Source organism: Eumetopias jubatus, unplaced genomic scaffold, assembly GCF_037043125.1.
Source record: "Eumetopias jubatus isolate StellerSeaLion01/CBP00866 unplaced genomic scaffold, mEumJub1_p1.0 scaffold_16, whole genome shotgun sequence".
NCBI classification, from domain to species: Eukaryota; Metazoa; Chordata; class Mammalia; order Carnivora; family Otariidae; genus Eumetopias; species Eumetopias jubatus.
The window spans coordinates 79,338,367-79,362,567 of NW_028274822.1; the positions used below are offsets into that span (position 1 = coordinate 79,338,367).

The 24,201-nt window shown below is 38.2% G+C and overlaps 1 protein-coding gene across 5 annotated transcripts in view; it reads left to right on the plus strand.

The window, feature by feature from the left end:
- Positions 1–24,201, plus strand: part of TAOK3 (TAO kinase 3) — a 190,983-nt gene that overhangs the window by 74,205 nt on the left and 92,577 nt on the right. For all 5 annotated transcript variants that reach the window (XM_028116426.2, XM_028116430.2, XM_088019551.1 and 2 more), the window contains exons 2-3: positions 8,420–8,522; positions 23,634–23,843. In XM_028116426.2, the coding sequence (XP_027972227.1) occupies positions 23,724–23,843 (120 nt within the window). In that variant the 5' untranslated portion in view covers positions 8,420–8,522; positions 23,634–23,723. The remainder of the gene's footprint in view (positions 1–8,419; positions 8,523–23,633; positions 23,844–24,201) is intronic.

Genomic DNA, 24,201 nt, shown 5'->3' on the forward strand with positions numbered 1-24,201 from the left:
ATGCCTTATTTTAAATTACTTTCTTAGAAATCTTGCAACTAGTGTTCAAGGAATTTTTTAGTTTATTGAAGCTATAGTCATGCTAGATTAGCAGGATAGATATGCAGACATGGCAATTATTGATTGGTTTGATGTTTGATGGTTAGGTAAAATGTGGTACAGAATTCTGGCAATAATAGCTACCACTTAATGTAACATTTCACAGCCATAGAATCAGAGGGAATAATAAAAATAATGAGAAAGATTAGTTTTTAAGTATAGACATGTGAGGAGATAGGGATATCCTCAACAGGAAAAATGTGAAAGTGGAAGTCAATACCTTTTTTTCTAGTTTCTTCCACACTCTGTAAGGCCTTCATCTCCAAAGCAGTCAGGTTACCTAAAAATAATTTCAATACACATATTATATGTTTTAAATTATTATATTCTTTGACCACAGAACTCTAGTTCTAGAAATCCATTCCAAAGAAAGCCCTAAAATGTAGATAAATAATATGCACAAAGATCTTCCAAACACAGTAATGTTTAATAGTTCAACAGAGAGTTGAATACAGCCTTGGTTTCTCATTGTGGAGAAGGAGTTGTGAGTGAATAGGAAGATATACATTGGGAAATACACATTGAGCAGTCATTAGAATGATCTTTGTGAACAGTGATAATATGGCAAAAATGCTCATAATCTAGAATTAAAGAGGTAGACTATGGAATTATATGTATAAATGATCTCAGCTGTATATAACAAAGTAAATATGAGCATAAAGAAATAAATATGAGCATGGAGAAAAAAGTATGCCAAATTGTTAATGAACTTTGTCCTGGGTAGGATTATAGATTTTTCTTCATAATAGTATTTAGTTCCCAGATTTTCTACATTGGGCATATACGTCTTTAATAGATCATAAAGAATAATCATTACCCCCCAAATGCAGAAGACTGGTTATAAGAGAGCCTAGGAATGGGGAGATAGATGAGCCAATGTAAATCATCATGCTCATTGGAAAAGCAATTGGGAGGGGTGGAGCAAGATGGCGGAGGAGTAGGAGACCCGGGTTTCGTCTGGTCTCAGGAATTCAGCTGAATAGGGATCAAACCATTCTGAACACCTACAAACTCAACAGGAGATCGAAGATAAGAATAGTAACAACTCTCTGAACAGAAAAGCGACCACTTTCTGGAAGGTAGGACGTGCGGTTGAAGTTAATCCGAGGCGATATTCGGGAGGATAGACGGCGGGGGAGGGGGCCTCCGCCGGCTGCTTCTGGCAAGTGATAGAGCCGCGGAGCACAAAATCGGACCTTTTAAAAGTTGGCTCGACTGAGGGACGTCGCTCCAGCAGCTAAGCGGGGGGTGGAATCCTCCCGGGACAGTGTAGTCTCAGGACCCTCGGGGTCACAGAAAGACCGGGGGTGCCTGAGTGCGCCAGAGCTCCCAGGTATTGGAGTGAGGAAGCCGGCTGCAGAGACGGAGCCGAGGCGCAGGCTTTCGGCTCGGGGTGGCCATAAACTGTGATCCGCGGCCCAGTCGGGCCACTGCTCCTCCAGCAGGGACCCAACAAGCAGCAGAGCCAGGGAGACTCCCCTTCCTCCCCCTGGGAGGAGCGGCGCGGAAGCGCACTGCAGGGATCTGCTGGGTTTGGAGACTCCACACGGGGTCGGGTGCCAGACATAGAAACGCTCGATCACAGGCCGGGTGAGCATGGAGTGTGGCTGGAGACCGGGAAGACGGGAGTGACTGCTTTTCTCTGGGGGCACACTGAGGAGCGGGGCCCCGAGTTCTCAGCTCCTCCAGGCGGAGATTGGGAGGCCACCATTTTTACCTGGTCCTCCAAAGCTGTACCGAGAGCTTACAGGGAACAAAAGCTCCTGAAAGCAAACCCGAGCAGCTTGCTTACCCCGGACTCACAAGGGCGGAGCAATTCTGCCTCCGGCAAAGACATTTGGGAACCACGGCAACAGGCCCCTCCCCCAGAAGATCCGCATGAACAGCCAGCAAGCCAAGACCAAGTTTACCGATCAAGGAGAATGGGAGAACTCCAGCGCTAGGGGAATACTGCATATAGAATTCATGGCTTTTTTACCATAATTCATTAGTTTTTCAAAGTTAATTTTTTTAACTGTTTTTTTTTCTTTTTCCCATTTTCAAACATCTTATCAATCCCTTTTTAAAAAACATTTTTTATTTTTCATTTTTAGAGTCATATTTTTATCCATAGCAGTTACCCTTATTTTTTGCATATATATATAAGTTGTCCTCTCTTTAAAATTTTGAGATACAATTTCTTCTAACAGATCAAAATATACCCTAAATCACTAGTGTATGGCTTTGTTCTATTCTGCCTGATCACATTCTCTCCCTTTTTTTTTCTTTTTTCTTTTTCTTTTTAAACCTTCTTTCTTTTTAAAAACAACTTCTTATCAATTCCTTTTATAAAATCTTTTATACTTTTCATCTTTACAATCATCTGCCATCCCTTCATTGTATCAACCCTTATTTTGTACATATATAAGTCTTTCTTCCTTTAAAATTTTAGCAGGCACTTTCTTCTAACAGACCAAAATATGCGCAAAAGCTAGTGTGTGGCACTGATCTATGCACTAGCCTGATCATATTTGATCATATTCTGTTTTTTTGTTTTTGTTTTGTTCTGATTTTGTTTTTCTTTTTCTTTTTCCTTTTTTTTCTCTTCTTTCTTTCCCTTTCTTGTCCCCTGGTTTCAGGTCTTTTCTGATTTGTATAAAGTATATCTGCTGGAGACATTGTTAACCTGTTAGCATTCTGTTCTCTCATTCATCTGTTCTCCTCTGGACAAAATGACAAGACGAAAAAAATCACCTCAGCAAAAAGAACAAGACGTAGTACCATCTGCCAGGGACCTACTCAATACTGACATTAGTACGATGTCAGACCTAGAGTTCAGAATCATGACTTTAAAGATACTAGCTGGGCTTGAAAAAAGTGTGGAAGTTATTAGAGAAACCCTTTCTGGAGAAATAAAAGAATTAAAATCTAACCAAGTCAAAATCAAAAAGACTATTAATGAGGTGCAATCAAAAATGGGGGCACTAACTGCTAGGATAAATGAGGCAGAAGACAGAATCATCGATATAGAAGACCAAATGATGGAAAATAAAGAGGCTGAGAAAAAGAGAGATAAACAACTACAGGATCACGAGGGCAGAATTCGAGAGATAAGTGATACGATAAGACGAAACATTAGAATAATTGGGATCCCAGAAGAAGAAGAAAGAGAGAGGGGGGCAGAAGGTATATTGGAGCAAATAATAGAAGAGAACTTCCCTAATGTGGGGAAGGAAACAGGCATCAAAATCCAAGAGGCACAGAGAACCCCTCTCAAAATCAATAAAAATAGGTCAACACCCCGACATCTAATACTAAAACTTACGAGTCTCAGAGACAAAGAGAAAATCCTGAAAGCAGCTCGGGAGAAGAGATATGTAACCTACAATGGTAGAAACAATAGATTGGCAACAGACCCATCCACAGAGACCCAGCAGGCCAGAAAGGACGGGCATGATATCTTCAGAGCACTAAACGAGAAAAATATGCAGCCAAGAATACTATATCCAGCTAGGCTATCACTGAAAATAGAAGGAGAGATAAAAAGCTTCCAGGACAAACAAAAACTAAAGGAATTTGCAAACACGAAACCAGCCCTACAAGAAATATTGAAAGGGGTCCTCTAAGCAAAAAGAGAGCCTAAAAGCAGCATAGATCAGAAAGGAACACAGACAATATACAGTCACAGTCACCTTACAGGCAACACAATGGCACTAAATTCGTACCTTTCAATAGTTACCCTGAATGTAAATGGGCTCAATGCCCCAATCAAAAGGCACAGGCTATCAGACTGGATTAAAAAACAAGACCCATCAATATGCTGTCTGCAAGAGACGCATTTTAGACCCAAAGACACCTCCAGATTGAAAGTGAGGGGGTAGAAAACCATTTACCATGCTAATGGACACCAAAAGAAAGCTGGGGTGGCAATCCTTATAGCAGACAAACTAGATTTTAAAACAAAGACTGTAATAAGAGATGAAGAAGGACACTATATCCTACTTAAAGGGTCTATCCAACAAGAAGATCTAACAATTGTAAATATCTATGCCCCTAACGTGGGAGCAGCCAATTATATAAGGCAATTAATAACAAAAGCAAAGAAACACATTGACAACAATACAATAATAGTGGGGGACTTTAACACCCCCCTAACTGAAATGGACAGATCATCTAAGCAAAAGATCAACAAGGAAATAAAGACTTTAAATGAAACACTGGACCAAATGGACTTTACAGACATATTCAGAACATTCCATCCCAAAGGAACAGAATACACATTCTTCTCTAGTGCCCATGGAACATTCTCCAGAATTGATCACATCCTAGGTCACAAATCAGGTCTCAACCGGTACCAAAAGATTGGGATTATTCCCTGCATATTTTCAGACCACAATGCTTTGAAACTAGAACTCAATCACAAGAGGAAAGTCAGAAAGAACTCAAATACATGGAGGCTAAAGAGCATCCTACTAAAGAATGAATGGGTCAACCAGCAAATTAAAGAAGAATTAAAAAAATTCATGGAAACCAATGAAAATGAAAACACAACTGTTCAAAATCTTTGGGATACAGCAAAGGCAGTCCTGAGAGGAAAGTATATAGCAATACAAGCCTTTCTCAAGAAACAAGAAAGGTCTCAAATACACAACCTAACCCTACACCTAGAGGAGCTGGAGAAAGAACAGCAAATAAAGCCTAAACCCAGCAGGAGAAGAGAAATAATAAAGGTCAGAGCAGAAATCAATGAACTAGAAACCAAAAGAACAGTAGAACAGATCAACGAAACTAGGAGCTGGTTCTTTGAAAGAATTCACAAGATTGATAAACCCCTGGCCAGACTGATCAAAAAGAAAAGAGAAATGACCCAAATCAACAAAATCATGAATGAAAGAGGAGAGATCACAACCAACACCAAAGAAATACAAACAATTATAAGAACATATTATGAGCAACTCTATGCCAGCAAATTAGATAACCTGGAAGAAATGGGTGCATTCCTAGAGATGTATCAACTACCAAAATTGAACCAGGAAGAAATAGAAAACCTGAACAGACCTATAACCACTAAGGAAATTGAAGCAGTCACCCAAAATCTCCCAACAAACAAAAGCCCAGGGCCAGATGGCTTCCCAGGGGAATTCTATCAGACATTTAAAGAAAAATTAATACCTGTTCTCCTGAAACTGTTCCAAAAAATAGAAATGGAAGGAAAATTTCCAAACTCATTTTCTGAGGCCACCATTACCTTGATCCCAAAACCAGAAAAGACCCCATCAAAAAGGAGAATTACAGATCAATATCCTTGATGAACATGGATGCAAAAATTCTCACCAAAATACTAGCCAATAGGATCCTACAGTACATTAAAAGGATTATTCACCATGACCAAGTGGGATTTATCCCTGGGCTGCAAGGCTGGTTCAACATCTGCAAATCAATCAACGTGATACAATACATTAACAAAAGAAAGAACAAGAATCATATGATCCTCTCAATAGATGCAGAAAACGCATTTGACAAAGTATAGCATCCTTTCTTGATCAAAACTCTTCAGAGTATAGGGATAGAGGGTACATACCTCAATATCATAAAAGCCATCTATGAAAAACCTACAGCGAATATCATTCTCAATGGGGAAAAGCTGAGAGCTTTTCCCCTAAGGTCAGGAATGTGGCAGGGATGTCCACTCTCACCACTGCTATTCAGCATAGTATTAGAAGTCCTAGCCACAGCAATCAGACTACAAAAAGAAATGAAAGGCATCCAAATCGGCAAAGAGGAAGTCAAACTCTCACTCTTTGCAGATGATATGATACTGTATGTGGAAAACCCAAAAGACTCCACCCCAAAACTGCTAGAACTCATACAGGAATTCAGTCAAGTAGCAGGCTATAAAATCAATGCACAGAAATCAGTGGCATTCCTATACACCAACAACAAGACAGAAGAGAGACAAATCAAGGAGTCGATCCCATTTACAACTGCACCCAAAACCATAAGATACCTAGGAATAAATTTAACTAAAGAGGGAAAGGGTCTGTACTCAGAAAACTATAAAATACTCATGAAAGAAATTGAAGAAGACACAAAGAAATGGAAAAACATTCCATGCTCATGGATTGGAAGAACAAACATTGTGAAGATGTCAGTGCTACCTAGAGCAATCTACACATTCAATGCAATCCCCATCAAAGTACCATCCACCTTTTTCAAAGAAATGGAACAAATACTCCTAAAATTTGTATGGAACAAGAAGAGACCCCGAATAGCCAGAGGAATATTGAAAAAGAAAAGCAAAGCTGGTGGCATCACAATTCCGGACTTCCAGCTCTATTACAAAGCTGTCATCATCAAGACAGTATGGTAGTGGCACAAAAACAGACACATAGATCAATGGAACAGAATCGAGAGCCCAGAAATGGACCCTCAACTCTATGGTCAGCTCATCTTTGACAAAGCAGGAAAGAATATCCAATGGCAAAAAGACAGTCTCTTCAACAAATGGTGTTGGGAAAATTGGACAGCCACATGCAGAAGAATGAAACTGGACCATTTCCTTATACCACACACAAAAATAGACTCCAAATGGTTGAAAGACCTAAACGTGAGACAGGAGTCCATCAAAATCCTAAAGGAGAACCCAGGTAGCAACCTCTTCGACCTCAGCCGCAGCAACTTCTTCCTAGAAACATCGCCAAACGCAAGGGAAGCCAGGGCAAAAATGAACTATTGGGATTTCATCAAGATAAAAAGCTTTTGCACAGCCAAAGAAACAGTCCACAAAACCAAAAGACAACCGACAGAGGGGGAGAAAATATTTGCAAATGACATATCAAATAAAGGGCTAGTATCCAAAATCTATAAAGAACTTAACAAACTCAACACCCAAAGAACAAATAATCCAATCAAGAAATGGGCAGAAGACATGAACAGACATTGTTCCAAAGAAGACATCCAAATGGCCAACAGACACATGAAAAAGTGCTCAACATCGTTCGGCATCAGGGAAATCCAAATTAAAACCTCCATGAGATACTACCTCACACCCGTCAGAATGCTAAAATTAACAAGTCAGGAAACGACAGATGTTGGCGGGGATGTGGAGAAAGGGGAACCCTCCTACACTGTTGGTGGGAATGCGAGCTGGTGCAACCACTCTGGAAAACAGTATGGAGGTTCCTCAAACAGTTGAAAATAGAGCTACCCTACGATCCAGCAATTGCACTACTGGGTATTTACCACAAAGATACAAATGTAGGGATCCTAAGGGGTACGTGCACCCCAGTGTTTATAGCAGCAATGTCCACAATAGCCAAACTGTGGAAAGAGCCAAGATGTCCATCGACAGATGAATGGATAGAGAAGAAGTGGTATATATACACAATGGTATATTATGCAGCCATCAAAAGGAATGAGATCTTGCCATTTGCAACAACATGGATGGAACTGGAGGGTGTTATGCTGAGTGAAATAAGTCAATCAGAGAAAGACATGTATCATATGACCTCACTGATATGAGGAATTCTTAATCTCAGGAAACAAACTGAGGGTTGCTGGAGTGGTGGGGGGTGGGAAGGATGGGGTGGCTGGGTGATAGACATTGGGGAGGGTATGTGCTATGGTGAGCACTGTGAATTGTACAAGACTGATGAATCACGGATCTGTACTTCTGAAACAAATAATGCAATATATGTTAAGAAAAAAAGAAGAAGAAGATAGCAGGAGGGGAAGAATGAAGGAGTAAGTCAGAGGGGGAGACGGACCATTAGAGACGATGGACTCTGAAAAACAAACTGAGGGTTCTAAAGGGGAGGGGGGTGGGGGGATGGGTTAGCCTGGTGATGGGTATTAAAGAGGGCACGTTCTGTGTGGAGCACTGGGTGTTATCCACAAACAATGAATCATGGAACACTACATCAAAAACTAATGATGTAATATATGGTGATTAACATAACAATAAAAAATTATTTAAAAAAAAAAAGAAAAGCAATTCAGAATATAAGCCTTACTGACAATCAGTAGCATCACCACAACTGTCACATTAGTCCTGTCTACTGGTAGACTCTATTGGGTTTCCCTGGACTCAAACCAATGGAAGTATCAATATAGATTCTGAAATCTAAGGACACTTTTTTTTCCTGGTATTGCTTGTGAAAGTGTAGCCCGAGTCTTTGATGTGCAAATCTCACCTTTTGCATTTGTCATTCACAAACAGATGAAGGTAAAAGTTTTAAGTTTGTAATATTACATGTGTAAAATTTTAAAGGTACCATGTGATCAATTATGGCTTCCTTAATTTTGCTTTTATAATTATATATTTCATTCTTCTTTTCCATAGGTGTGTCATAAATGCAAAAGACTGAAGTTTTAAAAGAGGACAAAGAGTTTGCTGCTAAGATGAATCTGAGCAATACAATATATTTTGTGCCATTCACAAAAAGGTATTGTCCATAGATCCATGACAAAGCTTTCCCATAAAATGGGAAGAGATTGTGTCTTCTGGGTTTTCTATAATTAATTTTTATTATATTTGTAAAAAAAAAGGGCAAAGTGGAAAAACATTAATGAAATTTGGATAAAAATTCTTTTATAAAAACTTTTTAGTTTTTTAGTTTTAGTTTTTAGAATTTTAGTTTCACATTCTTTCCTTATAGATTTTCATTATTTTCAGTCACAGCTTACAATTTGGAGAAATACTTGGTTAAAAGAAATGACCTTACCTAAAGTTTTTTGATTCCTATTATCAAATTATTTTTCTGGAAATATATATTGCCTTTTTCATTGTAGTACTTTATAATTAGACTTTGAAGTAACATAAAATTTTTCACATCACTTTTTCTCTAATTACAGAAGTAGTAGGCTTTGCAGAAAATTTAGAAAATACATAGAAGCAAAAAGAAGGAAATATAAAGTTACCTGAAATCACAACACGTACTTCAGATAAAACAAGCCTGTAAAGAAATCCAGACTTGGAGATGAAAGAAGCCATGTTTCCCATCTTTATGGTCTCATCCCTCTTTATGTTCTACCTACTTACATCCTGCCTCTATTGCTAAAACAAAACAAAAAAGACATTGCCTTATATAAGTTCCTAGAAGGATATTACCTGGTCAAAGAATATACTCATCCTGTCCTTCCAGCAACGTACAAAAATGACTGTTTCCTTATGCCCTTACAGAAAACTGTATCTTTTCTCTATTACTTTGTCAGTTTGGTAGGTGAAATGAGGTGTCCTATTATTTTAGTTATTTCTTTGATTACTAGTGAAACTATATACGTTCCATATCTTTAATAGCCACTGCTATTTTCTTTCTCCTATATGTGTCCTTTGATGGTGTGAGCAGATGTATGTATGTGTACATGTACACTTGTTTGTTGTATGTTTTTATTGAAGTATAATCAACATACAATGTTATATTAGTTTCAGGTGTACAATATAATGATTCAACAATTCTATACATTACTCAGTGCTCATCAAGATAAGTATGCATTTTTTTAAATTTTTTTATTGTTATGTTAATCACACACATTACATCATTAGTTCTTGATGTAGTGTTCCAAGATTCATTGTTTGTGCATAACACCCAGTGCTCCACGCAGAATGTGCCCTCTTTAATACCCATCACCAGGCTAACCCATCCCCCCACCCTCCTCCCCTCTAGAACCCTCAGTTTGTTTTTCAGAGTCCATCATCTCTCATGGTTCGTCTCCCCCTCCGACTTACTCCCCTTCATTCAAGATAAGTGTGCTCTTAACCCCCTCCCTTTATCTATTTCACCCCCGCACCCACCCACCTCTCCTATGGCAACAACTACTAGTTTGTTCCATATTTAAGAATGTTTTTTGGAGGGGCACCTGGGTGGCTCAGTCAGTTAAGCGTCTGCCTTCGGCTCAGGTCATGATCTCAGGGTCCTGGGATCGAGCCCTGCATTGGGCTCCCTGCTCCTCAAGCCCTGCATTGGGTTCCCTGCTGCTCAGGGAGTCTGCTTCTGTCCCTCTGCCCACCTCCCCAAGCTGGTGCTCTCTCTCTCTCTCTTTCTCTCTCAAATAAATAAAATTTTTTTAAAAAAGAATGTTTTTCTGTCTCTTTTTTTCTTCATTTATTTCTTAAATTCCACATATGAGTGAAATCATATGGCTTTTTGTCTTTCTATGACTTACTTCATTTAGCATTATACCCTCTAGGTCCATCCATGTTGTTGTGAATGGCAAGATCTCATTCTTTTTTATGGCCAAGTAACATTCCATCATTGTTGTGTGTGTGTGTGTGTGTGTGTGTGTGTGTGTACACATGCATTTTCTTTATCCATTCATCAATGGATGGACACTTCAGTTGCTCCCATATCTTGGCTATTGTAAATAACATGGCAGTAAACATAGGGGTGCATATATCTTTTCGAATTAGTGTGTTCATTTTCTCTGGGTAAATACCCAGTAATGGAATTACTGGAATATATGGTAATTCTATTTTTAGTTTCTTGAGGAACCTCTATACTGTTTTCCACAGTGGCTGCACCAATTTGCATTCCTTCCAACAATGCACGAGGGTTCCTTTTTATCCACATCCTTGCCAATACTTGTTATTTCTTGTGCTTTTTATTTTAACCATTCTGACAAGTGTAAGGTGATATCTGGTGGTTCAAGTGTAAGGTGATATCTTGTGGTTTTGATTAGCATTTCCCTGATGATGAGAGATATTGAGCATTTTTTTTCTATCTGCTGGCCATCTATATGTCTTCTTTGGAAAAATGTTGAATCAGGTTTTCTGTTCATTTTTAATCAGATTATTTGGGTTTTAGGGGTGTTGAGTCCTCTAAGTTCTTTATACATATTGGATATTAACCCCTTATCAGATTCATCATTCGCAAATATCTACTCCCATTCAATAGGCTGCCTTGCCGTTTTGTTGCTGGTTTCCTTCTCTGGGCAAAACCCTTTTATTTTGGTGTAGTCCCAATAGTTTAATTTTGCTTTTGTTTTTCTTACCTGAGGAGGCATATTGAGAAAAATGTTTTTATGGCTGATGTCAAAGGAAGTATTGCCTGTTTTCTTCTAGGAGCTTTATGGTTTGGGGTCTCACATTTAGATCTTTAATGCATTTTGAGTTAATTTCTGTGTATGGTGTGAAAGTGGTCCAGTTTCATTCTTTTGCATGTAGCCGACCAATATTCCCAACACCATTTGTTGAAGAGACCGCTTTTCCCCATTGTATATTCTTGCCTCTTTTGTTCTAGATTAATTGGCCATATAAGTGTGGGTTTATTCCTGGGCTCTCTGTCCTGTTTTATTGACTTATGTATCTCTTTTCATGCCAGTACCATTCAGTTTTGATTACTATAGCTTTGTGTAGTTTATCTTGAAATCTGAGACTGTGATACCTCCAGCTTTGTTCTTCTTTCTCAAGATTTTTTTTGGCTATTCGGGGTCTTTTGTGATTCCATACAAATTTTAGTATTATTCTAGTTCTGTGAAAAATGTTGTTTGTATTTTTTTAAGATTTTATTTATTTGAGAGAGAGAGAGGGAGAGAGCACAAGCAGGGGATAGTGGCAGAGGGAAGGGGAGAAGCAGGCTCCCAGCTGCGCAGGGAGGCCCACATGGGGCTTAATCCCAGGATCCTGGGATCATGACCTGAGCGGAAAGCAGACGCTTAACCGACTGAGCCACCCAGGCACCCCTGTTGTTGATATTTTCATAGGGATTGCATTAAATCTGTAGATTGCTTTGGGTAGTATGGACATCTTCCATCCCATGAGCATAGAATATCTTTCCATTTGTTTGTGTCATCTTTAGTCTGTTTCATCAGTGTTTTGTAGTCTCCTGTCTGGTAAGAATAACTTTTAACCAGCACATATTTTGCATCATTCCTACTTTATTTGCCTTTCAGTTTTGTTTATTGCATCATTTTAAAACAACCTTATTGATGTATAACTGACATACAATAATCTGAACATATTTAATGAATATAATATATTTTGCCATAATATATACCTGTGAAGATAGTAAACATATCCAGCACTCCCAAAGCTTCTTTTTTTTTTAGTATTTTATTTATTTATTTGACAGAGAGAGAGAGAGACAGCAAGAGAAGGAACACAAGCAGGGGGAGTGGGAGAGAGAGCAGGCTTCCCACAGAGCAGGGAGCCCGATGTGGGACTCGATCCCAGGACACTGGGATCATGACCTGAGCCGAAGGCAGACGCTTAACCGACTGGGCCACTCAGGTGCCCCCAAAGCTTCTTGATACCTCTTTTTAATTCCTCCATCCCACCCTTTCTCACTCACCCCAGTCCCCAGGCAACCACTGATGTGCTTTCTGTTACTTCAGTTTGCATTTTCTAGAATTTTATACAAATAAAATCATAAAGTATGTACTCTTTTTTTGGCAGGGGTCTGTCTTTTCACTCAACATAATTATTTTGAGATTCATCCATGTTGTAGCATGTGTCAGTAGTTCATTTTATTGCTGAAATGCATTCCATTGTCTGCATGTACCACAGATTGTTTATCTGTTCCTTTGTTGATGAGCATTTGGGTTGTTTCCAGTTTGGGCTATTAAAAATAAAGCTGCCATGAACATTTGTATACAGGGCTTTGAATGGACATATGCTTTCATTTTTCTTGGGTAAATACCTAAGAGTGGAATGGCTCTATTTTGAACTTTTTGAGGAACCTCCATACTGTTTTCCAGAGTGCCTGCACCAGCTTGCCTTCCCACCAGCAGTGTAAGAGGGTTCCCCTTTCTTCACATCCTTGCCAACATCTGTCATTTCCTGACTTGTTTAATTTTAGCCTTTCTAACTGGTGTGAGGTGGTATCTCATTGTGGTTTTGATTTGTATTTCCCTGGTGTTGAGTGATGTTGAGCATTTTTTCATGTGTCTGTTGGCCATTTGTATGTCATCTTTGGAGAGATGTCTGTTCATATCTTCTGCCCATTTCTTGATTGGATTATTTGTTCTTTGAGTATTGAGTTTGAGACTTCTGGATACTAACCCTCTATCTGATATGTCATTTCCAAATATCTTCTCCCATTCTGTTGGTTGTCTTTTGGTTTTGTCGACTATTTCCTTTGCTCTGGAAAAGATTTAATCTTGATGAAGTCCCAATAGTTCATTTTTGCTAGACGTGTCTAGCAAGAAGTTGCTACAGCCAAGGTCGAAGAGGTTGCTGCCTGTGTTCTCAAGAATTTTGATGGATTCCTGTCTCACTTTTAGGTCTTTCACCCATTTTGAGTTTATCTTTGTGTATGGTGTAAGGAAATGTTACAGTTTCATTCTTCTGCATGTGGCTGTCCAATTTTCCCAACACCATTTGTTGAAGAGACTTTTTTTCCATTGGATATTCTTTCCCGCTTTGTTGAATATTAGTTGACCATAGAGTCCAGGGTCTATTTCTGGGTTCTCTAATCTGTTCCATTGTTCTATGTGTCTGTTTTTGTGCCAATACCATACTGTCTTGATGATTACAGCTTTGTAATAGAGCTGGAAGTCCAGAATTGTGATGCCACCAGTTTTGGTTTTCTTTTTCAACATTCCTCTGGCTATTTAGGGTCTTTTCTGGTTCCATACAAATTTTAGGATTATTTGTTCCAGCTCTGTGAAAAAAGTTGATGGTATTTTGATAGGGATTGCATTAAATGTGTAGATTGCTCTAGGTAGCATAGACATTTTAACAATATTTGTTCTTCCAATCCATGAGCATGGAACATTTTTCCATTTCTTTGTGTCTTCCTCAATTTCTTTCATGAGTATTCTATAGTTTTCTGAGTACAGATCCTTTGCCTCTTCTGTTAGGTTTATTCCTCGGTATCTTATGGCTTTGGGTGCAATTGTAAATGGGATCGACTCCTTAATTTCTCTTTCTTCTGTCTCATTGTTAGAGTATAGAAATGCAGTTGATTTCTGTGCATTGATTTTATACGCTGCCTGTTTGCTGAATTCCTGTATGAGTTCTAGCAATTTTGGAGTGGAGTCTTTTGGGCTTTCCACATAGAATATCATTTCATCTGCAAAGAGTGAGAGTTTGACTTCTTCTTTGCCGATTTGGATGCCTTTTATTTCTTTTTTGTTGTCTGATTGCTAAGGCTAGGACTTCTAGTACTATATTGAATAGCAGGGATGATAGTGGATATCCCTGCTGTGTTCCTGACCGTAGGGAAATGCTCTCAGTTTTTCCCGACTGAGAATATTCACTGTGGGCTTTTAGTAGATGGCTTTTATGATATTGAGATGTGTTCCTTCTATCCCTACACTGTGAAGAATTTTATTTTATTTTATTTTTAAAGATTGTATTTGAGAGAGAGAGATAGTGACAGAGATAGCAAGAGAGAGAGAGCATGAGCTAGGAGGAGAGGGAGAAGCAGGCTCCCCGCTAAGCAGGGAGCCCAATGCAGGGCTCAGTCCTGGGATTCCCAGATAATGACCTGAGCTGAGATACTTAACCGACTGAGCCACCCACGTGCCTCCATTGTGAAGAATTTTAATCAAGAAAGGATATTGTACTTTGTCAAATGCTTTTTCTGCATCTATTGAGAGGATCATATGGTTCTTGTCCTGTCTTTTATTAATGTGGTGTATCACATTGATTGATTTGGGGAGATGAACCACCCTTGCAGCCCAGGAATAAATTCCACTTGGTCATGGTGAATAATCCTTTTGAGGTACTGTTGGAACCTATTGGCTAGTATCTTGGTGAGAATTTTGACATCCATGTTCATCAGGGATATTGGTCTGTAATTCTCCTTTTTGGTGGGGTCATTGTCTAGTTTTGGGACCAAGGTAATCCTGGCCTCATAGAAAGAGTTTGGAAGTTTTCCTTCCATTTTGATTTCTTTTTAAAGATTTTATTTATTTATTTTGACGAGAGAGAGCGAGAGAGGGAACACAAGCAGGGAGAGTGGGAAAGGGAGAAGCAGGCTTCCCTCTGAGCAGAGAGCCCGACGTAGGGCTCTATCCCAGGACCCTGGGATCATGACCTGAGCCGAAGGCAGATGCTTAACAACTGGGTCACCCAGGCACCCCCCCATTTCGATTTTTTGAAACAGTTTCAGAAGGATAGGTATTAATTCTTCTTTAAATATTTGGAAGAATTCCCCATCTGACCCTGGGCTCTTGTTTGTTGGGAGATTTTTGATTACTGCTTCAGTTTCCTTGCTGATTATGGGTCTATTCAGGTTTTCTATTTCTTCCTGTTTCAGTTTTGGTAGTTTATAATCTCTAGGAATGCGTCCATTTCTTCCAGATTGCCTAATTTGTTGGCATATTGTTGCTCATAATATGGTCTTGTAGTTGTTTGTATTTCTTTGGTGTTGGTTGTGATCTCTCCTCTTTCATTCATGATTTTATTTATTTGGGTCCTTTCTCTTTTCTTTTTGATGAGTCTGGCCAGGGGTTTATCAATCTTATTAATTCTTTCAAAGAACCAGCTCCTAGTTTCATTGATCTGTTCTACTGTTCTTTTGGTTTCTATTTCATTGATTTCTGCTCTAATCTTTTTTATTTCTCTTTTCTTCCTATGTTTAGGCTTTATTTGCTCTTCTTTCTCCAGCTCCTTTAGGTAAGGTTAGGTTGTGTATTTGTGACCTTTCTTGTTTCTTGAGAAAGACTTGTATTGCTAAATACTTGCCTCTTAGGACTGCCTTTGTGGCATCCCAAAGGTTTTGAACATTTGTGTTTTCATTTTCATTTGTTTCCATGAATTTTTTAAATTCTTCTTTAATTTCCTGGTTGACCCATTCATTCTTTAATAGGATGCTCTTTAGCCTCCATTCTTTAGTAGGATGCTCTTTAGCCTCCAAATTTCCTCTTGCGATTGAGTTCCAGTTTCAAAGCATTGTAGTCCAAAAATATGCAGGGACTGATCCCAATCTGACCTGATTTGTGACCGAGTATGTGATCTATTCTGGAGAATGTTCCATGTGCACTCGAGAAGAATGTATATTCTGTTGCTTTAGGATGGAATGTTCTCAATGTATCTGTGAAGTCCATCTAGTGTGTCATTCAAAGTCCTTGTTTCTTTGTTGATCTTCTGCTTAGATCATCTATCCACTGCAGTGAGTGGGGTGTTAAAGTCTCCTAGTATTGTATTATTATCGATGTGTTTCTTTGATTTTGTTATTAATTGGCTTATATAATTAGCTGCTCCCACATTAGGGGCATAAATATTTACAATTGTTAGATCTTCTTGTTGGATATACCTTTTAATTATGATAAACTATCCTTCCTCATCTCTTATTACAGTCTTTGGTTTAAAATCTAATTTGTCTGATATTAAGGATTGCCACTCCAGCTTACTTTTGATGTTCGTTAGCATGATAAATGGTTTTCCACCCCCTCACTTTAAATATGGATGTGTCTTTGGTCTAAAATGAGTCTCTTGCAGACAGCATATCAATGGGTCTTGCTTTTTTATCCAATCTGATACCCTGTATCTTTTGATTAGGGCATTTAGCCCATTTACATTCAGAGTAACTATTGAAAGATAGGAATTTAGTGCCATTGTATTGCCTGTAAAGTGATGTTTCTGTATATTGTCTCTGTTCCTTTCTGGTCTGTTACTTTTGGGCTCTCTTTGCTTAAAGGATCCCTTTTAATATTTCTTTTAGGGCTGGTTTAGTAATCACAAATTCTTTTAGTTTCTGTTTGTCCTGGAAGCTTTTTATCACTCCTTTTATTTTGAATGACATCCTAGCTGGATAAAGTATTCTTGGCCTGCATATTTTTCTCATTTAGCACCCTGAATGTATCATGCCAGTCCCTTCTGGCCTGTCAGTTCTCTGTGGATAGGTCTGCTGCCAGTCTAATATTTCTACCCTTGTAGGTTACATACCTCTTGTCCTGAGCTGCTTTCAGGATTTTCTCTTTGTCTCTCAGATTTGCAAGTTTCACTATTATATGTCAGGGTGTTGGCTTATTTTCAGTGATTTTAAGAGGAAGAGGGTTTCTCTGTGCCTCCTGGATTTTGATACCTGTTTCCTTCCCCAGATTAGGGCAGTTCTCTGCTATAATTTGCTCCAATATACCTTCTGCCCTTCTCTTTCCTCTTCTTCTGGGATCCCAATTATTCTAATATTGTTTTGCTTTATGGTATCACTTACCTCTTGATTTTTATCAAGATTATCTTGATAAAAATATCTCTTATCTCTTTTTCTCAGCTTCTTTATTCTCCATCATTTTGTCTTCTATATCACTACTTCTCTTTTCTGCCTCATTTATCCTAGCAGTTAGGGTCTCCATTTTTTACTGCATCTCATTAATAGCCTTTTTGATTTTGACTTGGTTGGATTTTAGTTCTTTTATTTCTCCAGAAGGGGATTCTCTGGTGTCTTTTTTGCTTTTCTTTCAAGCCCAACTAGTGTCTTTATAATAGTTGTTCTGAATTCTAGTTCTGACAGCTTATGTCCGCACTGATTAGGTCCCTGGCAGTCAGTACTGCCTCTTGTTCTCTTTTTTGAGGTGAGTTCCATCTTGTCATTCTGACCAGAAAAGAAGAGATGAACAAGAGAACAAAATACTAAAATGGCAACAACAACCCCAGAGAAATATCCACTAAACAAATCAGAAGAGACCCGAAACTGAGGGAAAAAAAGGAAAATGAAATGAAAATGAAAATGAAAAAAAAAATTTCTTTAAACACAAATGTAATCGACAGGTGAACGGAATAGAGCAATACACTGGATCCTGTGTGTATTTTGGTCTGTTTGTTAGAAAACTAGATCCCAAAATTGTAAAGAAAGAAAAACTTATATATGTATAAAAATCAAATTAAATATAATGAAAGGATAGAATGTAACTATAAAAATGAAAATGAAAAGATAAGAAAAAACAAAAGAGGTAAACAACAACAACAAAGGAAGGGATATAAACAGACAAGTGAACAGAACAGAGCAGTACACTATCTCCTGAGTGTATTTTGGTGGGTTTGTTAGAAGAAACTACATCTCAAAATTATAAAGAAAGAAAAACTTATATATATACAAAAATAGAATTAAATGCATTGACAGGATAGAATGTAACTGCAAAGATGAAAATTTTAAGACTGTAACAAAACAAAGAAGAAGAAAAAAGCATATGATCAGACAGGTGAATAGAAGAGAGCCATACACTAGATTTTGGGTGTTTTTTGGTCTGTTAGAAGAAACTATATCCCAAAATTTTAAAGAAAGAAAAACTTACATATATACAAAAATAAAATTAAATACAATGAAGGGATAGAATGTAACTGTAAAAATGACAATAAAAAAGATTTTAAAAAGGAGTTGATAAAATAGGAAATGTTTGGAAAAGGAAAGGAAAAAAAATTTTTTTAATTGAAAGAATAAGAATCATGGGAGAAAAAGTCATGAATTCTATGTGCTGTATTCCCCTAGCACTGGAGTTTTGCAGTCCTCTTTGATCAGTAAACTTGGTCTTGGCCAGATATTCTTGCTGACCTTCTGGGGGAGGGGTTTGTTGCAGTGATTCTCAATGTCTTTGCCCCAGGCAGAATTACGCCACCCTTGCCAGGGGGCCAGGCTAAATAATCTGTTCTGGTTTGCTCTATGTGGCTTTTGTTCCCTGAAGGCTTTCTGCGCAGATTTAGAGGATGAGAATGAAAATGGCGGCCTCCCAGTCTCCAGCCCCTGAGCCTAAAGCTTGGGGCCTAACTTCTGAGTATACCCTCAGAGAAAAACAGTCCGTCACTCCTGTCTCCCTGGTCTCCAGCTGCACTTCCATGCTTACCCTGCCTGTGACCAAGGGTTTCTACCTCAGGCACACGACCCCATTTTGAGTCTCCAAACCCTGCAGAGTCCTGTGGCACACTCCTTCACCACTCCTCTCCTGGGGAGGAAGGGGGTTCTCACTGGTACTGCCACTTGCTGGGCCCTGGCTTGGGGGAGCGGTCACCTGATCATACCATGGTTCATGGTTTATGACAACCCCGAGCTGAGAGCCCACTCCTGGGCTTGCTGATTGCAGCTGGCTTCCCCGCTCCAGTGCCTGGGAACTCTGCCTCAGGGACCCCCAGTCTTCCTGTGACCCTGGGGATCCTGAGACCACACTGACCCACCCAAGGTTCTGCCCTGCTTAGCAATGTGAGCACCTTTCAGGTGAGACCTCCCTCAGTGGAGCAGGGTTCTGATTTTTTAAAAGTTCTGATTTTGTGTTCTGCTGCTGTATCACTTTCTGGTAGCTGGCTTATGGAGGCTCCCTGCCCCCGTGGTTTATCTTCCCATATATCCCCTCGGATTCACTTCTCCACACCTCCTACCTTGCAGAAACTAGTAGCTTACATTATTTTATAATTCTCAATGTACAGGTCTTGCACATTCTTTGTCAGATTTATCCCTAAGTATTTCATATTTTTATGCTATTGTGATGTTTCAAAGTTTTGGTTTCCATTTGTTCATATATAAAACTATAATTGAGTTTTATATATTAATCTTGATCTTGTGTTCTGCCACTTTGATTAACTCAGTTATTCTAGTAGCTTTTCATAGATTGCATTGAATTTTCTACATAGGTGGTTATGTTGTCAGTAAAAGTCTAACTTCTTCCTTTCCAATCTTGATGTCTTTATTTTTTTCTTGCCTTATTGCACTATAGACCCTCCAGCACAATGTTGAAGAGAAGGGCTGAGAGCAGACTTCCTTGCCTCATTCCTAATCTTAGGAGGAAATCATTTGGTCTTTGACCATTACTTTTGATATTAGCTATAAATGTGTCATAGATTTCCTTTAACAGGCTGGGGATATTACCTTCTATTCTGAGTTGGCTCAGAATTTTTATCAGGTTTGAATTTTGGATTTTGTCAGATGATTTTCTACATCTTTAGAGATGATTATTTGGCTTTTTTTCAGATTGTTGATTTGGTAAATTACATTGCTTGATTTTTGAGTGTTAAACCAACCTTGCATTCCTGGGATAAATCCCATCTACTCATGATGTATTACCCATTTTATATATTATTGGATTTTATTTGCTGTTATTTTGTTATCAGTTTTTGCATCCATATTTAAGAAGAATTTTGGTCTGTTTTCCTTCTTGTAATGTTAGTTGTTTCTGGTGGCAGATAATAAATCCAGTCCCTGTTACTCCATCTTGGCTGGAAACAGAAGTCCATTCATTGTATTTTTTAAGATATAGAAGTTATTAATTGCATATAGTCAATCTTATGGATTTTAGTTTATGACTTTTGCCTCTGGTGTCTTGCTTAGTATTTAAAGATTCACCTGAAATTTATTTAAGAAGTTTTTATGGTGTCATTTTTATTGTACTTAAATATTCATTTCTTTAGAGAATCATTTTAGTCTAGAGTATGACATAGTGAAGTGTGTATTCTTCCAAATGATTATCCATAGTACTTAGCTTTATTCACACTGAAGCCAAAATATTTAAAAGTTTAGAATACACTTTTTTAAAAGATTTTATTTATTTATTTGACAGAGAGAGACACAGTGAGAGAGGGAACACAAGCAGGGGGAGTCAGAGAGGGAGAAGCAGGCTTTCCACTAAGCAGAGAGCCTGATGCGGGGCTCAATCCCAGGACCCTGGGATCATGACCTGCGCTGAAGGCAGACGCTTAACGACTGAGCCACCCAGGCGCCCCTAGAATACATTTTGATGATTGAAAAGATTTTAGTTCTCATAAATTTAGTTCACAGATCTTTTTGTTTTTCCTAAAGACATTCTCATAATTTGCTTTTTTTTTTTTTGGCATAGTCTTGAAAACGCATATCCTCGATTTAATGTATTGTTTCTCTTTTCTGTTCTCAAACAAAAGCAATGAAGACAATAGACTTTTTCAACGTCAGTTTTGTACTTTTAGTCACTTGACTGACAACTAAATTTAAGTCACTTTTTCAATAGTATTAATACATTGACTTTATACTTGGTTATCAGTATTCATGTATTGTCAGGATGAGTGCCCAGGATTACAAGTAGAGTGTTGCAGAGGAATCCCTTTTTCCTGTTTGAAACCTTTGATGGCTCCCCACCACCCTCAGGATAAAGTCCAAATTTCTTAATATGGCCTAAAAGGCCTGGTATAATTTTCCTTGGCTTAACACCAGCTTTATATTTTCTCCTTCCAACTCTTCCATACATCCATATTGAATGAATTACTTTTATTTTTCCTAAAAAGGCATGCTTTTTCATATACAAGAAAAAATAGACTGGTTCACCCTATTATATCTTCTATTAAGTTTTTTGCTTTTTCATCATAACAATCATTTATAACCATTTTGTTATTTGTATCATTATAGTGTAATGCTTATTCCCACATCGGACTCTAAGCCCTTTAAGGACAGGGACCACATCCCATTGTACCTGGGACCAACCAACACCCAGTACATACCTGACAAATAGTAGGCACTCAATAAATATTTGTTGAGTCAGGAAAGAGTTGCCTGGATAGATGGTTAGGCTGCTGACCTACGTATGCTAATGATTTAACTAGACTAACCATGTAATATACATAGTCAGCTAACGCTTTCATGTCACAAGAGAAAAATGATTCTTAGCACTGACTACTTATACTTCTTTATTAACAATCCTTTTTCTCTTCTCCTTGAATGAAGCCTGTTGGCGCACATTTTTAAAAACACAATTTTAGGGCGCCTGGGTGGCTCAGTTGGTTAAGCAACTGCCTTCGGCTCAGGTCATGATCCTGGAGTCCCAGGATCGAATCCCGCATCGGGCTCCCTGCTCAGCAGGGAGTCTGCTTCTCCCTCTGACCCTCCCCCCCTCATGTGTTCTCTCTCATTCTCTCTCTCAAATAAATAAAGTCTTTAAAAAAAAAACACAATTTTATTGGCCAATAACTAAATTCCTAGCATAGTTATCTGATGGGTCAGGGAAGAAACACAAATTATCCTGTGATATGTTCAGTGTTGGAATGATTGATTCTCATGGTGGGCGAATATTTACAATAAAAAAATATAGATGAAAGTTAATATTTCAGTATTTTAAAAAAAATAAGGATCTATATCAGCTAAATGTAACTATTAACAACCAATATATAAGCATGTCAAAATAATGTCCTTCTATTAATAGAAACTTTAAACTCAGAATATTTTGTAAAGCAGCAGAATAATCTGCCTCTTTAAGTGAATGTTAGCATAATCTCCAAATAGTAGCAGTTTGTTACCTAATTACCTATTCTATATGTATAGCATGGGCTCTACAGTTAGATCTGGGTTTGGGCCCCAGTTCTGACAAATACTAGCTCCCTGATTATGGGGGAGTAGTTTTGCCTCTCAGTTCTAGTTTGTTATATAAAATCAAAATAATGAAGTCGTACATTATGAAGCTGCTATAGGGATTAAAGAAAATAATATATACATATATGGAACTTAGTGTTGCCTGACACATAATAGTGCTTAATAAATCTTAGCTGTTATTATTTGAATATTAATTAGACCAAAATGCTTTTTTTTTTTTAAGATTTTATTTATTTGACACAGAGCACAAGCAGGGGGAATGGCAGGCAGAGAGAGAGGGAGAAGCAGGTTCCCTGCAGAGCAGGGGGAGCCTGATGTGGGACTCAATCCCAGGACCCCAGGATCATGACCTGAGCTGAAGGCAGCCGGTTCACCAACTGAGCCACCCAGGCACCCCACCAAACTGCTTTTGAAAGCAGATTTATTGAGATATAACTCATTTAAAGTGTACAATTCAATGGTTTTTGGTATATTAACCATTGTGCAACCATCACCACAATCAATTTTAGAACATTTTCATAATTCTATAAAGAAAGCCCATCCCTTTTAGCTATCACCGCCAAACTCTCTTTCCCCCAGCTGTAGACAACCAATAACCTGCTTTCTGTCTCCATAGATTTAGTTATTCTGGGTGTATTATATAAATGGAATTATTCAATATTTCGTCTTTTATGACTGACCTCTTTAACTTCGTATCATGTTTACAGGTTTCACCCATGTTGTAGCATATATTGGTACTTCATTCCTTTTTATGCCAGAATAATATTCTGTTGTACAGATGTACCACATTTTGTTTATTCATTCACCGAATGGACATTTGGGCTGTTTCCACCTCTGGCTACTGTGAATCATGCTGCTGTCAATATCTATCCATACAAGTATTTGTGTGGACATGTTTTTATTCCTCTTGGGTTTATACCAAGTAGTAGAATTTCTGGGTCAAATGGGAACTTGATTTTTAAGTTCTTGATGAACTGCCGGTCTCTTTCCCAAAATGGTTCACCACTTTATATTCCCACCAGCAGTTTTGGAGGGTTCTGCTTTCTCCACATCCTTACCAATAGTATTTGACTTTTTGATAGTAGTTATCCTAGTGGATATAGAATGGTATATTACTGTGGTTTTAATGTTTATTTCTCTAATTACTAATAATGTGGAGCATCTTTTCATGTGTTAATGGCCACTTGTGTATCTTTGGTGAAATGTCTATTCAGATCCTTTGCCCATTTTTCTTTTGGGTTGTCTTTTTATTATGAAGTTGTAAGACCAAGGTGCTTTTTAATATTAATTTGTATTGCCACCAACCAAGATGTTTTAGAAATAAGTTATTGTCAAACCTTATTTTTTTTACAGGTACTAAAAACTTACCCCAAAAATATTTGTAAATGAGAGATAAGGCTGACTGGGATATCAAAAGCAAAACATTTGCAAATACTGGACATCATGCGTAAAGGGGTGCCGAAGGACCCAGAGATTGCTGATCTCTTCTACAAAGATGATCCTGAAGAACTTTTTATTGATTTGCATGAAATTGGACATGGCAGTTTTGGAGCAGTTTATTTTGTAAGTAATTTTAGAATTGTTGAGAGAGATTAAATTAGGGGAGTTTGAATTCTACACATTCGATTACTTGTAAAATATACTTGCTTTTAGTGTTAATTCTGTAAATGTCTACACTAGAGGCAAATACTCATTGCTGAAAAGATAGTCCTAGAATTCTAGGCGTTATTAAAGTTAGTGGAATCTCTGTCACCTGACTCTGCTATCAAGGTAGTCCAAAAAATGTTATAAACTTGAATTTTGGCCCTATGCATTTCCTCTATATGCCAAGCTCTTTTCTGCCTCAGGGCCTTTATATATGCTATTCCTCCCACCTAGAAAATTCTACATATTGCATCCCCATCCCTGCCTAACTCCTGCT